Here is a 17,559-nt window from a genome sequence, read left to right as displayed (position 1 = left end):
AAAATATATTGAAGTAATTCTACAGGCCAGTACGATTATGCCGATATCAAATTGTAATAGTTTTTTTCTTTTTCACAGTTAAAAAAATAAATATATATTCACTGCATTCAAAGACCCCTAGCATTTTAATTTTTTTAACAACTGAGCTGTGTAAGGGCTCATGTCCACGGGCAAAATGTGATTTAAAATCCGCAGCGGATCTCCCGCGCGCGGATCCGCACCCCATAGGGATGCATTGACCACCCGCGGGTAGATAAATACCCGCGGATCGTCAATAAAAGGCATTTAAAAAAAAATGGAGCATGAAAAAATCTGGACCATGCTCCATTTTCATGCGGGTCTCCCGCGGGGACGGCTCCCGCGGGCTTCTATTGAAGCCTATGGAAGCAGTCCGGATCCGCGGGAGACCTAAAATAGGAATTAAAAGCATTTACTCACCCGCAGCGGGCCGCGAAGCTCTGCTCTTCCTCACGGCCGCATCTCCCTTGCTTCGGCTCGGCGGATGTGCCCGGCGCATGCGCGCGGCACGTCGGCGACGTGCCGCCGGCGTCAGGAATTCATCCGCCGGCCGAAAATGAAGATCCGGCCGTGAGGAACAGCTGACCTTCGCCGGCCGCTACGGATAGGTAAATGCTTTTAAATTCTTATTTTCAGCGCTCATGTCCGCGGGGCAGGAGGGACCCGCTGCAGATTCTACATGGAGAATCTGCAGCGGATCTGATTTTCCCCGTGGACATGAGGCCTAAGGGTTTTTGTTTTGCGGGATGAATTTTACTTTTTATTAGTCCCATTTGTTGATCCGTGCAGCATTTTGATCTTTTTCTTTTCAGTTTTTTTTCCCGTTGTATGGTGAGATAGGCTAAATAAGCTATTTTAGCCACGTTTTAATTTTTTTTTCCATGCCGTGCACCTCGCAGGTTAACCCCTTCCCACTCCAGGACGTACATCATTTACATCCTGCAGCGTTGGGGTATGTATGAAGAGAGATTGCAGTATTACAGCTGACACCCGCGTACTATAACTGCAATCGTACATCATTACGATCAAAGCATCGCTAGCTGTGGTCCCCCAGGGGCAGCTTAAAAAAAAAAAGGGCTTATTCAGACGTCCGTATATCAGCGGGGTTTTTACGCCCAGCCAATATACGGTGTCCCTCTCTGCAGGGGGAGGAGGCGAGGTGGGCCGGGCTGGGAGCAGTGCATTGAGCTCCCGCCCCTCGCCACTATTTGCAATGGGAGGGGATGGGACAGAGGCGGAGCAAAGTTCTGTATATACTGACGTCTGAATAAGCCCTAAGATCAATAAAGTTTTATTAATTTTAAAAAATAGTTATGAAAGTTTTTAAATCACCCTGCTTTTGCCATATCTATAGTAAAAAAAATCTAAATCCTAAAAGAAAAATAGATATTTGGTATCGTCGAATCCATAAAAGTCTGATCTATCACAGTGGCGCATTATTTACTCCACACAGTGAAGGTAGTCCAAAAATAAAAAAGAACCCCAGAAATGCACTTTTTCAGTCGCCCGGTTTCCCAGAAAAAATGCAATAAAAAGCGATCAAAAAGTTGTATATATTCCAAATTGATACTAACATAAACTTCAGGACATCCCGCAAAAAATGAGCTCTAACACAACTACATTGACAAAAAATAAAGTTATTGCGCGCAGAAAATAATTGAAAAAAATTAAATGTCTTTGGGGGAAAAAAAAGTACTACAGCAAAAAAACTATACAAGTTTGGTATCTTAGTAATCGTACTGACCCAGAGAATAAAGTTGTCATTTTTGTAGCAGTTTGTGCGCCGCAGAAACAACACGCACTAAAAGATGGTGGAATGAGGTTTTTTTGTTTTTTTTTTTGTTTCTCCCCCCCCCCTCATTTTACTCCATTAGAATTTTTAAAAAGTTTTTCAGTACGTTATATGGTACCATTGAAAAATACAACTCCTCATGCAAAAAACAAGCCCTCATACAGCGACGTCGATGACTAAATAAACGAGTTATGATTTTTTTAAAGGGGGGGCGGGGGGCGTCATTAAGAGGTTAAATAAGGTTAAATAACTAACCTCCTTCTCTGGGTCATTACGAACGCAGGGATGCCACATGTAATTTTTGGTTTTTATTTTTTACAAAGGGGGTTTTAGCGGTCTCTTCCCAAAATTTTTTGTTTTTACTATTTTTACTTTTAACTTCTTTTTTTTTTTTTTTAATTTCTGTTCCTTTTAGGGGACTTGCATAATACTTTTTTTTTTTTTATTTATTATTATTCTAATCCTCTGCCATGCTGAGGCATAGCAGTGTATTAGACATGATCAGACTCTGTCTGAGTGTCATAGCCTGTTAGCCAGCTGGCAGACCCAGAGACTATATTCAAGCCTATGGGTGCCACCGAGACCCATCAGAATCCCCTGATCACATTCCGGGGGTCCGATGGTGATGGCCGTTTACATGCTGCAGTCGCATAGACTGCAGCATGTAAAGGGTTAAACAGCAGAGATTGGAGGTTTTCTCAATTCTCTGCTGTGTAAGAACTCGTGCCTGGCTATCTGACAGCCAAGCACCAGCTCTCCCTGCCATGGAGACCATCGGCCGGCTTCTCACAAGCCAATGGTCTCCGTGGCAACGTGTAAACAAAGCAGTACAGGAGTTAAAAAAAAGAAGGGAGAAGTTGCTGGCAGATCGGTAATATCTTCCTGCTTCTTTTTTTTAAAGTTCTGCACTGTTCTCTGTGGGACTGTGCAGGCAGAGCACAATGCCTTAGCTAATGGCATTGTGCTCTGCAGGTCCCATAATGAAACATAGCCCCAAAATCTTCCAGGCTGTATCACTATGGGCAGTGGAGCTCGTCCTGGAAAATAGGTCCCATAGTGAAACATAGCCCGGAAATCTTCCAGGCTGTATCACTATGGGCAGTGGAGCTCGTCCTGGAAAATTTCCGGGCGTGCCACTGAAGGGGTTAATGGCTAACAAAAGTACATGTTCCAATAGCTAAAATGGAAAAAATGCATCGCACTCGCATGCAAACTGCCTGTAGTGCAATGCGATTTTTGTTTTGTGTTCTACAAACTCGCAGGAAATGAGGGGCAATTCTTAACCCCTTAGTGACCAAGCCTGTTTGTGCCTTAATGACCAAGCCAAATTTTAGAAATCTGACATCTGTCAATTTAACATAGAATAACTCCGTGAAGGTTTTGCATATCCAAGTGATTCTGACATTGTTTTTTCGCCACAAATAGTCTGATAGAATTTGATAAATTTGATTTATTAAAAGCGGCAAAATTGGGAAATTTTTTTTTTTTTTTTTTTTTAATTCTCCTTTATTTCACATTTTCAATTGTAATATATTAAATATGTGCAAACCTACTGTATACATTTTTCTTAAGATATATATTTCCAGCTGTTAATTTTATTTTGTATGCACATTTGAAAAGTGTGTGTGTGTGTGTGTTTTTGTCTTTTTTTTTTTTTTTTTTTTAAAGCATAAAAATCTATAAAAACTTGGTATCCCTGTAATTGTACTGACTTGCAGAATAAAGTTAGCAATAAAAATACCAATACAACAATTACGGTTTTACCAATTCCCACTGACCTCAAGCCTGTTATACATAGCTTATGTATGCATACGTCCCCACATTATAAAGTGACATACCAGTAAGACCAAAAGTATTACTTCGTATACTTCTAGATGAATAAATACAAAGCGCATCAACCAAAATTGACCACTAATAGAAAGTACAATTTGTCACGAAAAAAAAACATTTTCAGAATCGCCTTGATAACTAAAAAGATCCCAAAGCTGTTAGCACGTAAAATGACTCATAAGATTTGAAAAATGGGGTTTTGTTCGCAAAGTAAAAACTGGCTGTAGGAGTTATGGGTTAATAGACACTTTTAAATATTTAACCATTTGGCTTTCTTATGCAAAAGACCTCTTGCAACCATTGATGCAAACGCAGGTTTACAAGCAGTCCAGCAGATATATCAACAGTAAGTTTTGTTTTTTTTTTTGTTTTTTTTTTCTCCCCTCCCCCTTCATTCTATTTCACTTTTTATACATGATCTAAAAAGGCCTATATGACTCTACTAGGTAACAGAGTATATAAGCTAACAAGTAACTTGAAGCAATGAAAATGCAGTCTAGTTTGCAGGCCTTATGTTGTAGAATGTGAGGAACTGAGCAGATTGATAGTTTTGAGATTGAAGATTTAGTATAACTAGTTTATTTAAATCCCTGCTCTTTCTATGCTCAGTCCAGCGGGAGATCCTTCTTAACGATTGACGGGCTTTTATGTATGAGTGCATACATGGCTCAAGCATTTAGGTGACTGACAGAGGGAGCGACACAATTGTGGGGGGGCAAAGGATGGTCATGGCAGGCAGTCCTTTTTATATTTAAAGTTCTTGATTTTCTACAGTAATATAATGGTGACATCAGTAAGATAGATAGATAATTTTTTTTTTTTCTCTTCCAGTGATCCTTATTTAACGCAGGAGTTTAAATATCCTAATCGGGTATATGCAGGTAAAGCTTCGCTGGGTGAAGGGCGAAGAAAAAAAATAAACCGCGAGATCAGAAAACACGAGCGAGAAAATATTAGTAAAGCAGTGTGTACCTTACTGAATTCTGGAGGAGGGATAGTACTGATTGAAAGTTGTGATAAAGATTTCAATTACAGTAGAGATGGGTTAGGACAGGACATTGAAGACAAATTACATGAACTCCTATATAAATTATCTGCACGCGACTACTATGACTTTTTTCAGAAAGGATCATATTTAATTATATTTGTTAAAACCTGGGATATGCAAAAAACCTATCCCAAGCTTTGTACCCTAGATACTGGTTTATATGTTCGAATCTTCACCTCCACGAAATTGGTAGATGCTATTCAGCTGATGAACGTTATAGAAAAAAAATCACAAGGGAAAGGGAAGGTGGCTCGCCTTTCTACAGATACCGAGCAACATATCCTAGAAGACTTACTAGCCAAAGAGTATCTGTGTCTTGGCCAAACAATGGGCCTTGCAGAATCGGATCATATTGAATTCAAAGATTATAGCACGGAGAAGTGGACACAAAGAATGAAAGAAGTAATTAAGCAATATGCCTCAGCGTTTGGAAACAGTCATGGGGGATACTTCATTATCGGAGTAGATGATAAAGGAACAGTAAAGGGTTGTGCAAGAGGAACCACAAGCTCAGAGCTTGAATGTAAAATTAAAGAATTCCTGAAAAGTCTGATATTTGTCCATCTTGGTGACTGCAAATCAGATGATGACTTTTACACTCTCACAATTAAGGATGTTAAGCATGAGAACGATCATTCTGGATATGTAATCTTCTTGGAAGTGAAACCATTTTGTTGTCTTGGCTTTGTGGAGAATCCTCACTCCTGGATTCTAGATTCTGAGCCTCATGACTGTTTGGCGAAATGCTGTGAAGCAAAGCAACTGACCGCATCTGAGTGGGTAGAAATTCTGAGCAACCAAGGTCCAGGTAAGTTTTTTTTTTTTTGGCTTCTTATAGACCAGCTGGTATGAGAGGTATATAAAATGTAGCTTATGCATCTGCTGTGCGTGCCTAACCCCTCACCTACAGCCTAAGTATTTCAGGCTTTTATGGCTAAAGTACTGATTGTCAGACTGGTGAAAACTGAAAAATGGTGGGGTTTCATGGGGTTGTCACAAGCAATGTTGTTGCTTTTGGGCTTACTGCACACTGCAGAGCAGGATTCTGCATGTGGAATCCCTGTGTACCAGCAGCAGCGTCTGCACGGGGTAATTGCCTGGTCTGTCACCAGGTAATCTGTAATGCGTATAGACCCAACGGCTCGCCGTTGCACATGTGTAGTACAGACTTAATTTTATTTTTCGCTTTTCAAATACGAAGATCCACACGCTGCCGCTAGGTGACAACGCGGAATCCACAGCCTGTCCGCAATGTTCATTTCGGGTGGGCCGTGGGTCAAACAGCTTCCATTGACTTCAATGTAAGCTGTTTGCGCACAATGTGCAGCAAAGTGGAGGAGGAAGAATCTATTTCCCATAGCATACCACAGGCGATATTTGCTGCAGAATCTGCAGTGCGGATGCCCATTGTGAATTACACAGCAAATATCTGCTCGTGAACAGGAGCCCCTACCATCACCTGTGTAGCTCTGGCCTTATGCAAGAGAAACCCACTTCAGTGAAGCATTTAGCTGCACTTGCAGTAAGGTGTGTGGATGGAGAGGGAGAGAGATTATAGTCATTTATGTGGGACATATCTGCATGGAGTTATAAATAAACCTGATCGACTTTTCCTAAAAAACAAAGATCTGAGTTCCTGAGTGCCACTCCCTCTTTTGCATGTTGTATTTTATTCATGTAGGACTGGGCGATTTGTCAAAAGATAGTAAATTTTTTTCCCCCAATTATTTTTTTTTTTTTTTTTTGTAAGCAAGATAAAATACCAAGACTTCTTTTTTTCTATAAGAGGACTGCATGCACAGCAATTCCTTAATATATACTGATTATCTGAGTTGTATTGGGCAATTCGGATAATCTGTATATCAAGGAATTGCTGTGCATGCAATCCCCTTATGTAAAAAAAATGACATTTTAGTTTGGGCTCATATTATAATCCCCACTGGGGTATTCAGACCTGTGTTTTACATGCACATGAAAAAAATTGCAGTATGTCCTATTTTGGTCTATATTACAGACTAAGGGTGGGTTCACACGAGCGTGTTTTTGTGCGTACTTAGGTGCGAACATACATCCGCACCTAGGTATGAGCAAAAACACGCGTGAGCACAGCTGCATGCTTGTTGTCAATGGAGCCGCGGCTGCTTCCGGCGGCTCCATTGAAAACAATGCTCTGCCGGCCCTCTGCATTCTTTTTTAGGGAAGGGCTTTACATATAAGCCCTTCCTTGAAAAAGAAACATTTTAGTGAAAAAAAAAAAACTTGCCTCTATGCCGCTGCCGTGACCCCTGCGGGCATGAAGAACACATCTGCCACATGCAGCAGATGTTTCCTTCACCCCCGCTAGTTAATTCTCAACCGCAGCTGTCACACATGACAGCTGCGGTTGAGAATCCTGCTGCCGGCATCCCCGTCAACGGCTTTTCAGGGAAGGGCTTCATAAGCCCTTCCCTGAAAAGCCATTTAAAGTGTATAAAAAAAAAAAAATCAATACTCCCCTCCCTTCAGCTGCCAGAGCTCAGCCGCGACTTCTGGCGCTGTCCCTACAGCGACAGAAGTCGCCGCTGAGCCCTGGCAGCCGTCAATGGCTTTTCAGGGATGGGCTTCATAAGCCTTTCCCTGAAAAGCCTTTTAATATAGAGCACCTCAGCCAATCACATTCAGCTCTTTCAGCAGATGGGGATTTTAAATCCCCGCCTGCTGCTAGATCAGCACCACAGTGCAGGGGACAGCAGGGAAGACACTGCTGAGCCCTGGCAGCTGAAGGGAGGTGAGTATCAATTTTTTTTTTTTTTTAAACCACTTTTGCTTGATTTTCAGGGAAGGGCTTATATTTAAAGCCTTCCCTGAAATCAATTGCCGGCAGCAGAATCCTCTACCGCAGCTGACGTGACAGCTGCGGTAGAGAATTGAAGAATTGTGGCAGATGTAGCAGCAGGGAATTCTTTTAACTAGTGGGGATGAAGGAAACATCTGCTGCATGCGACAGATGTGTTCTTCATCCCCGCAGGGGACCCAGCAGCGGCAAATATGTAAGTAATTTTTTTTTTAAATACATTTTTCTTTTTTAGGGAAGAGCTTATATGTAAAGCTTTTCCCTGAAAAACAATTCATGTGTGCCAGCAGATCGTTGTCTTCAATGGAGCCACCGGCTTTTTGTTTTTACACTGAAATTTTTCTTTTTCAAGGAAGAGCTTATATGTAAAGCTCTTCCCTGAAAAAGAATGCAGGGGTGACGGCAGACCATTGTTTTCATCTCAAAGTATTTTATTAGAATTTCAGTTTGACAATATTTGTTGTACTATGTCCCCACGCAGGGGGCCTTATATAACATGTATATGAATAATAAATTTATCTTTGAGAAAGTTTTAAGAGTATTAATTTTCTTAAGTAAAATAAAAAGGATTTGTAAAAACCAATTAACCTAGAATATAACCATTTGTGATTCCACACTGGTTGATTGTCTGTAAAGTTGGTTTGTATGCGTGCCGTCTTTTCTCCTCCATCTCGTCTGCGATTCCATATGATGTAGTGTATCTTTAACCTCTCATTAAAGTGTGTTTCCTTGCTCTTAAGTCTCGTCAGTTCCTCTTCTCGTTCTTTTCACCAAGGCAGTAGATGTCTATAGTGTTTTATTTATCTCCTCTACTTAAGGCAGTGGGGTGGTTCAATCTCTGCGATCTGTCCTCTCATGCGCTAAGGGGTCTGGACAGGCCTGGTATTTCCAGGTAGTTCTGCCCAGGGTCTCCAAGTCTTTAGAAATAGCTCCATGTTATCTTCTCTCATGGCTGACAATTTTTCATAGAGCATCATTCTTGATACCCTAGCGATAATTAGTTCTAGAGAGAGAGAGTGGGTTTCATCCATCAGGATGCAATGTAGATTTTAGTTGCCATACATATCTGTTGAGAAAGTTTGTTGTTGATTATTGAAGCCTGAAGCCTTGTCGGCTAGTAGGCAGACAGATGACACAGGCGGAACACCTTATCTAGTACCTTAGAGATAAGTCTGGATACTCCCCTCCATAGCCGGGCCACCAATGGTCAGGTCCACCAATTGTGGGTTATTGTGCCCAGGTTGTTGCAGCTTCTAAAACCGTTCGGAGAAGCCGATGGGGGGAGTATTTGTGTTTTATTGTAGGTACTATGTATGATCTGTGTAGGATTGTAACTGAAGATTCTGCGAGGGTTACCTAGTGACTACCTTTTGTAATGAAGGTGCAACAGTGTTGCCAACGAGGTAGTGAGAGGGAGATGCCTAGGTCCGACTCCCAGCGTAGCATGAAGGAAAGTATAGTCTCCGCAAGAGGCTTATTCATGTTAGTGTAGAGTAACAATATCAGGCCTGATTGAAGTGGGGCCCATAAGCATGTTCCCTCGAATGGCGTGGGGACGATAGGAGGGTCGGTGGGACCTAGCAAGGAGCAGAGGAAACTGTAGATTTGTTTCAGTTCAAGCCATAGGCGATCTGGGATTTTGTGTTTATCAGTCAATTGTTGGGGGGAAAGGAGTTTGCCACATGTCATAAACTGGTGAACTAATGTGAGATGATTAGTTCTCCACCATTGGTAGTTTTCTTCTCTTAAGCTTAAAGGAAAGGCTTGATTGGGGATGACAGGTAATAGCGGGGAAGTATGCGAAATCAGGGCATATTTAAATCTATTTCTCCTTCATATTAAGAACTGGTGGTAGGTTAATGGGGCCAGCTGACTAATATTTGTGGCTTTCCAATTTCTGTCCCAGAAGATAGTCTCTAGAGCTCTTGGGGTCAGGAGAGCGGCTTCTATATCTACCCATAGGGGTCTTTTGCTCCCTGTGGACATGGGTGGAATTTGTGCTAGTTGGGCTGCTATGTAGTACTTTTTTAGATTGGGTACGGATAGGCCTCCGAGTCTTTTATGGTAATGCATTATTTTTTGCTTAATTCTGGGCTTTTTGTTTTTCCAGATAAAGTGAGATATAGAGTTTTGCATTTCCTGTAGGTCTCTTGCGGGAATTTCTATCAGGAGGCATCTGAATGGGTAGAGTAGACGGGCCAGGATGTTCATTTTTACTAAGTTGATACGTCCTATCCTGAGATGGTGTGCAGTGTCCAGTTTTTTAGGTCAGTTTTTAAAGAGGCAAATAGAGGTGGGTAGTTCCATTTGTATAGATTGTCTAAGTTGTGGGTGAGTTTGATGCCCAGGTATGTGATGTAATGTGGGCATGCTTTGAATCCAAAGTTTAATTCTATAAGTTTCTGGGAGTGGGCAGGTATATTATGAAAAAGGGCTTCCGTTTTTTCCATGTCGACTACTAATCCCGAAACCTCCGCGAAGGAATCCAGGGTTTTTATTAGATTAGGTAAAGAGGTGAGTGGTCTCATAAGGGTGGATGTCGTCCGCAAATAAACTGACTTTATATTCTTTATTTTTTACCAACAGACCTGATATATTAGTTTTTTTTCTGATGATCTCCAAGGGACTCCATCGCCAGGGCGAAGAGAGCTGGGGACAGGGGGCAGCCTTGCCGAGTCCCCCTCTGCACCGATATTTTGTTTTCTATAGATGTTGGGAGTTTTAGCTCTGCTGAGGGGGTTGAGTATAGTGTACGTAAGGCTGTGATAAAAATTTCCTTGAATGCCTGCCTTTCCCAATACTTTAAATAGGTAGTCCCACGAGAGGCTGTCAAAGGCCTTCTCAATATCCAGGGCCAGGGTTAGTAGTGGGGTTTTGTGGGAATTGGCAGTGTGTATAAGATTTAGGACTTTTCTAATATTATCTGAGGCCTTTCGGGAGGGGATGAAGCCCACTTGATCTTTGTGTGTCAAGGACGGGAAGTAATTATTTAGTCGTTTTGCTACGATGCTGGTCAGGATCTTATAGTCTATATTCAAGAGGGAGATTGGTCTAATTTTTGGGTGATGTGTGGTCTTTGTTTGGCTTGGGAATAATTGTTATGTGTGCTCTTAAGAATTCGTCGGGGGTTGGCTTGCCTAGTAGGATGTCATTATAAAAGCGTGCTAGGAGCGGTGTAAGGGATGTGTTGAATTTTTTTGTAGTACAGGGCCGTTAGACCGTCTGGGCCTGGCACTTTCCCTGGCTTTAGGAGTTTTATGGTTTCTTCTACTTCCTCTACTGAAATATATTGACCTAGACATTCGTTTTGGTGTTCTAAGAGTCGTGGGAGCGATATGTTTCTTAAGAAGTCCTGGGGACCAGAGGGAGTTTTTTGAGGTTTGTACTTATACAACTTATTATAGAACTCTAGGAACGTATGTGCTATTTTTATCGGAGTTCGAGGTGCATGTCCCCTTATTTGTTCTGATAGAATGGACTGAGTTGATCTTTTCTTTCGTTCTTAAGCACGCCGCTAGTAATTTATAGAGTTTGTTGGCTAATTTAAAGTAGGTTGATTGTGTCCATTGAAGGGCTCTTTCTGCCTGAGATGTATATAGGCGATCGATTTGAAGCTTAGTATCCCGTATGTTTTTGGACCGGGCTAGACTGGAACGTTGTTGGTTGGCCAATTCTAATAGTGCTAGGCGCCTCTCCAAGGCCTGCAGACCTTGTGATTTTTCTCTTTTTTTTTAATAGAGGCGATTTTAGAGATCTGACCTCTCATGAAGGCTTTGTGAGCCAGCCATATCCATACCGGCTGAGAAGTTTCAATGTCGTTAAATGCCATGAATTCATTCAGTTGCTCCGAAATTTGAGCAAGGGTTATAGGGTCTTTTAGTAGAGATTCATTTGAGCCTCCATCTCCTAGTGTGGGACTGAGTGGGTGAGTTTATAAAATGTGTGAGGACGATATCGTGGTCTGACCATGCACAAGGGATATGTCTTGATTGGGCGAGGGTGGGAAGGAGGTGAGTTGATGCCAATGTCCAGTCAATACGTGAATATGATTTGTGTGGGGCTGAGAAGTGTAGCCTCTGCTCACGCCATGGACCTCTCTCCAACTGTCCGCTAGTGCTAAATCTTTTACTGTAGAGATGATCATGGCCCTTTGAGAGGGGCTAATTCTGTCTAGGCTTTGGGAGGAGCGATCCCAAGGTAGGTGAAAGGACCATGTTGAAGTCCCCCATCCAGTAGACGGAGGCTTGAGGTAGTGATTTGATTTTTCTAGAAATTTGCATAAAGCGTTTGTAGGGGTTGTCAACCGGGGCGTAGAAGTTCACTATGATCACCTTTTGCTTCTGCAATGTGCCTTGTATAATAATAAATCTGCCCAAGGAGTCTAGCTCCACTTTATCTATTGCCAGGGGAAAGGAATTGTGTAGGAGGATTGAGACACCCTGATGTTTTTTTGCTGCTACCAAGGAATAGAAGCGTGAACATTGAGGGTGGAGGTATCTGGGGGCAGAAGATGATGAGAAATGAGTTTCTTGGAGGTAAATGATATCTGGTCTATTTTTAATATATTGCATGAATGCTTTTTTCCTCTTGGATGGGGAGTTAAATCCTTTGACGTTATGTGAAATTATAGTAGCCATTGTGGTGAGGAGGGGGAAGGCTGAGTAATCTTAAAATTTTGTTGTGTCGATTTGAGAACTTGCATGGTGGTGGGTGGTAGATAAACATAGTGTGGAATCATATTTCAGCATAGAATGTAACATGAAACAAAGTGTAACAAAGGTCAAAATAATGAACCGTATTGGGTTCCAAACCCCAAAAAATGCCAAACTGGGCGTCCCTCCTAACATTTGGACTGGAGTACCCAGAGTTTGGAAGGGAGAGGGCATCAAAGTTGCAAAATCTAAGTTGCGTGCAGCTGAAAGCAGTTGATCTCGCATCTCGGGGTAGTGTAGTTTTGAGTACTGTGTCTCTTGGGAGATCAGAGTTAATTGGTTTGTAGAGGGCACGATGTATTCTGTCCATATGGAAAGATTCGTGTGCGACTTGGGGGAGAAGAGCAGAAAATAAATTTGTTGCAGCTTCTTTTAAGTTGGTAATAGATTCTGGGAGGCCTCAGATGCGAATATTAGCTCTTCTGCTTCGGTTCTCAAGATCTTCGCATTTTAGTTCAAGGGCTTCCACTCTTTCAGCATAGTCGTCCCATCTCGCTCTTTCATGGTCTAGCGTGTCAATGATATCCTCAGTTTTCTGTTCGAGATCATTGGTGCGTTGTCCTAAATAGTTGATTTGTTTGGAAATGTCGTGTACTGCGGTCTGTAGTTCTTCTTGGAACAATTTCTTGATGTGGGTAAGGAGTGCGGTTTCTGAGGCTGAGAGGTCTGGGATTTGTGAAGTGCTGGATGAGTCATTCTGACTTGCAGTGAGTGGGTTCTCAGGACTCGGGGCAGGGGGTGATTGCTCCATTTGGGTTAGGGGGAGAACTGGTTGCTTGAAAATAGTTCTGGCAGTTGGTTGTCCCTTGTTCTGTCTGCTGATCCTCCTGGACATATTCTATTATATTTTCGTTGTTGTTTGTCTAGTTCGGTGATAAGTGGTTCTTCTGTCCTGTTTACTGGGATGGGGCCAGAGCGCAGCTCATGGGCAGGCTGTGACCATTCCACTGGCTGCGTATTAACCTGGTCTTATGTGGGGGGAGGGGTACCCGGCAATGGGTGCTTCAGTGCAATTTCACAAATGTACTTGAACTTGAGTGTAGAGTTGGTTGCAGCTAATTGTTGCTGGTGTTGCTCTGCATAAGATCCGCTCTGGATTTCAAAGTAGAAGAGAGGTCTTATTGTTATTGTGTGCTGATTTTAGATCTTGAGCGCTCTCTTGGCCTGTTGCTGCAGCTGGTGAGCCTACTGTATAATTTTCTAGTCTGCGGATAGTATACCTTTTTAAGAGAGTTCTGTTGGCTGTGAGTGTCCTTAGGCAGTATAGATCACTGCTGGCAAGGGGGTACTGTGAAGGTGGTTTTATTGGGGTGCTCTCACTGCTCTGCTTGGCTGCAGGCCTCATGTTTAACCCCAAGTCCCCTGTGCTAGTCTGCTGTGGGCTTCAGTGGGGGCTGTACTGGGCTGCACTTATTTGTGTGCTTGTTGGTCGCTTTTCCCCCTTTTTAATCTGCCTCCCCGTCTGCCCTCTCACCAATAGCTGTCTCCCCCGCCTCCGGTGCTCCTCAGCACTGGTTCTGCTGCTGTTACTCGCGGCCGGCCTTCACTTCTGGTCCGCCGCGTCTGGAAATTTAGTCTGAGGATGTGCCTACTTCAGTAGGCTGTGATATTGCGGTGCCGGCTAGAGACCCACAGATGGTCTCTTTCTGTAGGTCTGGGTCCGGTAGTGCCCGCGGTGCTGCTTTCGGCCCCAGGAGATCCCTCAGAACGGGTTAAATTCCACCTGTATTTTCCCGCAGCCAGGAGCTCTGAGTGCTGCGTCTGCTCCCGCCGCTGGCTAGCCACGCCCCCTCAGACCATTGTTTTCAATGGCGCCGCCGGGAGCAGCCGCGGCTCCATTGAAAAGAATGTGTGCATTCCCTATGGTGCACGCATGTCCTATCTTTGCAGGCACGCACCTGCAAAGTACATACATGTGCACACACCATACGGAATGCATTGTTGCAAATAGAAGCGTGTTTTTGTGCGCGCGTATGTACGCACAAAAACATGCTCGTGTGAACGTACCCTACAATAGCCCATTTGAAGTCAGTAAGGTTGTATAAATACACATGAGAGGAATAGCCATTTACACCTAATGTTACACCCCCACCCCACTCCTCCTTATAGATTGCACGCTGTTGGGAGCAGGGCCCTCGACTTAGTGTTCTGTTTCACTATTCGTTAAATACTGTACAGTTTGTTTGTTTTAGCGTTTTTATTAACTTTTTTTTTTTTTTTTAACTCCTATCTAGTTTTGTCATATTTGTTTAATTTTTTGTGAGGGTGAACCGCTCTATTATGCCTCCAACCCCCTATGACATCACTGCAGCTGTGTCAGACGTCAGCAGGCCGGACAATTAGCTGATGGCCAAGTGTCAGATCCTGGATAGAGATGAGCGAACCTACTCGGCCGCGCCCCTTTTTCGCCCGAGCACCGCGATTTTTGAGTACTTCCGTACTCGGGCGAAAAGATTCGGGGGGTGCCGTGGGTGAGTGGGGGGTTGCAGCGGGGAGTGGGGGGGAGAGGGAGAGAGGGCTCCCCCCTGTTTCCCGCTGCTACCCCCCGCTCCGCAACGCCTCCCCCCGAATCTTTTCACCCGAGTACTGAAGTACTCGAAAATCGCGGTGCTCGATCGAGTAATTACTCGAAACGAGTAGGTTCGCTCATCTCTAATCCTGGATGATCTAACCTTAGGATAGGTCATGAGTAGAATTTGCTCGGAAAATCCCTTTTTAATAACTTTATAATGGCTTTACTGAATGTTTGACATGTTGCCTTCATGCTTTCATAGATCCTTCTCTGGAGTCACAGTTTGAAAGACTATCCATTGAGAAAAAACCACCACGGGCTAAACCAGTGTACAGAAAGAAAGGCCTGGAAAAGTTACCAGAGTTACAGCACAGTCTGTTTGGAAGTATGTACTTAATCACAAAAATAGAACCTGATTCACTCAAATTTTTATAATTGATTTTTGTCTTTTAGTAATTGTTTCCTTTTGTAAAATAAGGAGAGACTGTTGTGTTACAGTACAAAAGTGGAAGGTGAAAGCTGAGCAAGGGTACATAACCCTGCCTCATTCATACAGTGTAGATAGTTGAAGTACTAGGACAGTATGATTGAGGATAACAGCTAATCGCTTGGGGGTTGTGGTGGTGGTAGTGGGGGTTAGTTTCTGTCCAATGACCTTGTTGGTTACCACTGCATATCCTGTTTTTGCTTGCCCATTTTCATGGTACCTGGAACCATCTACAAAAAACTGAAAATCTGCATTAGCATTGGGAGTTTCAACAACATTTTCAAGCCCCCTGATCTAGTTTTCCATTAACTGTAAACTAATATGCATTTGATGTTCCACGTTTCGTCCTCCCCTCTTGTGCATTCAGTGGAAGTAATAAAGCTGGATTAACAACTGTACATCTTCTAATTGTGAGGGTACTATTTGGGAGGGACAGGCAGTCACAGAAGGGTTGCAGAAAGCTGGAGGCTGGGGGTATCCATTACCTACAATATCCCATCCTTTTGTAGGGGGTTAATTTAGTTGCTAGGCTATCAAAATACGAATAAATAGTTTAAATACAAAATGTGTTTTGGTTAGGGAAACAGGTGGTTGAGAACCGACTTCTCTGAAGCCGTTCAAGGTCTCTCTTATCTAGTGACAAGAACATCCTGTGTTCTAAACTAACAAGATGTACCGTCTCTAAGTTTCCTTTTTCTTTACAATAGCTCATTAAGAAGGAATGTATCCTTGCAATTATTTGCTGACCACAAGACAAGCCCTTCCTGTCTGGGCAGTGGTCTATAGTCTATATAATTTGATGTTTTTGCTTCAATAAACTAGAAGCCATATTGATCACACTCTGTCTGGTCAGCGTGTCTTCTCCGAGCGCTCGTTGATTGCTTATACTAATTTGGACCTAGGCAACATCAGCATTTGGTCTCCCTTGAAAGGACCCCCGACAGTTACTTGGCGCCAGAAACGTGGGACGGAGTTTATTCTTAACCTGCAGCCGATATCTGACGACGCCAACTGCCAACACCACGGGACCAGGATCACGGGACCCCAGACTCCAAAAATCACCGGTGAAAGGTAGGCCCTTGTCTTGCCACTTCGATTCTGGGCTTCCCTGATTTTGGGCTCATCGTTGGCAGAAGGTTAGTCGCTGCATGTATTTATAAGAATACTCCGCCATATTTTAACGTATGTGTTCATAAAACTGTAATAGACGGAAGAACTCATACCCTGTTGTTTTATGCCATGTTGCCTGAGGAAATTCTTGAAGTTTCTGTACTGATTGTTTGTATCATGTTGGCAATTATCTGCTTTTGTTGGCTTTGTTATAATATCACCAAAAGTTCCCTGAGAGGCAAGTGGGGGCTCCCCTTACCCTCCGAAGTAGTCTGTGTGATTACTGGAAGACGCTGTAAAACTATTCCATATTGAGATGGGGGCAGAACAGTCTAAAAAAACTATTTTACCCCTATAGAGATAATAGTAGTGAGGGAAGGGGAGGATATCGGTAGGTAAGCCTATACGATATCAGAGACGCCGGTTTAGAAAATAGAACAGACAATATGAGAAACGTTCAAGGCAAGGAGTATGCCTATATGGGAACAGCTAGAGAAATAGCAAAGGTCAGACAAAGCAAGTTAGCTGTGGGGAAAGAATGTAGCGAATTGTTGAGAAAAGCAGGTGTTTTAGAATTCTGGGAGTCTTTAACTAGCAAGTTTGGGAAAGATTCAGAGATAGTCAAAGGTTAAAAATAGAAGTATGATAGAATAGATAGATTGAGGCAAGTGTATATACGGCAGTTATCAGAGAAAAGGAATTCTTTTATAGTTTGTGTTCTTTTGGGACATAAAGCAAGTTCATGCAGAATCTGTGGATAATTATGTGACAAATAACCAATATTGTCTGTCTCGTATGTCTTGATGTCATGTAATCTAATCTTTGTTATACGTTTTAGTCTTCTTTGTCCTTTTTTTTATGTGTTTAATAGAGATGAGCGAACGTACTCGGATAAGCACTACTCGTCCGAGTAATGTGCTTTATCCGAGTATCGCTGTGCTCGTCTTGAAAGATTCGGGGAGCGCCGCTGCTGACAGGTGAGTTGCGGCGGGGAGCAGGGGAGAGCGGGCGGGAGAGAAGGAGAGAAAGATCTCCCCTCCGTTCCTCCCGGCTCTCCCCTGCAGCTCCCCGCTCCTCGGCGCTCCCCGAATCTTTCAAGACGAGCACAGCGATACTCGGATAAAGCACATTACTCGGACGAGTAGTGCTTATCCGAGTACGTTCGCTCATCTCTAGTGTTTAACTATTCCCCTGCCGTCTGTGTTTGATAGTCTGTA

The 17,559-nt window shown here is 43.0% G+C and overlaps 1 protein-coding gene across 1 annotated transcript in view; it reads left to right on the top strand.

Annotated features, from left to right (window-relative positions):
* SLFN11 (schlafen family member 11) overlaps positions 1-17,559 on the top strand; it is a 54,414-nt gene that overhangs the window by 19,889 nt on the left and 16,966 nt on the right. The window contains exons 3-4 of the mRNA XM_066575121.1: positions 4,472-5,496; positions 15,008-15,130. Coding sequence (XP_066431218.1) covers positions 4,472-5,496; positions 15,008-15,130 — 1,148 coding nt within the window. The remainder of the gene's footprint in view (positions 1-4,471; positions 5,497-15,007; positions 15,131-17,559) is intronic.

This window comes from Eleutherodactylus coqui, chromosome 1, assembly GCF_035609145.1.
Source record: "Eleutherodactylus coqui strain aEleCoq1 chromosome 1, aEleCoq1.hap1, whole genome shotgun sequence".
NCBI lineage: Eukaryota > Metazoa > Chordata > Amphibia > Anura > Eleutherodactylidae > Eleutherodactylus > Eleutherodactylus coqui.
This window is presented reverse-complemented; position numbering and strand designations above follow the sequence as displayed.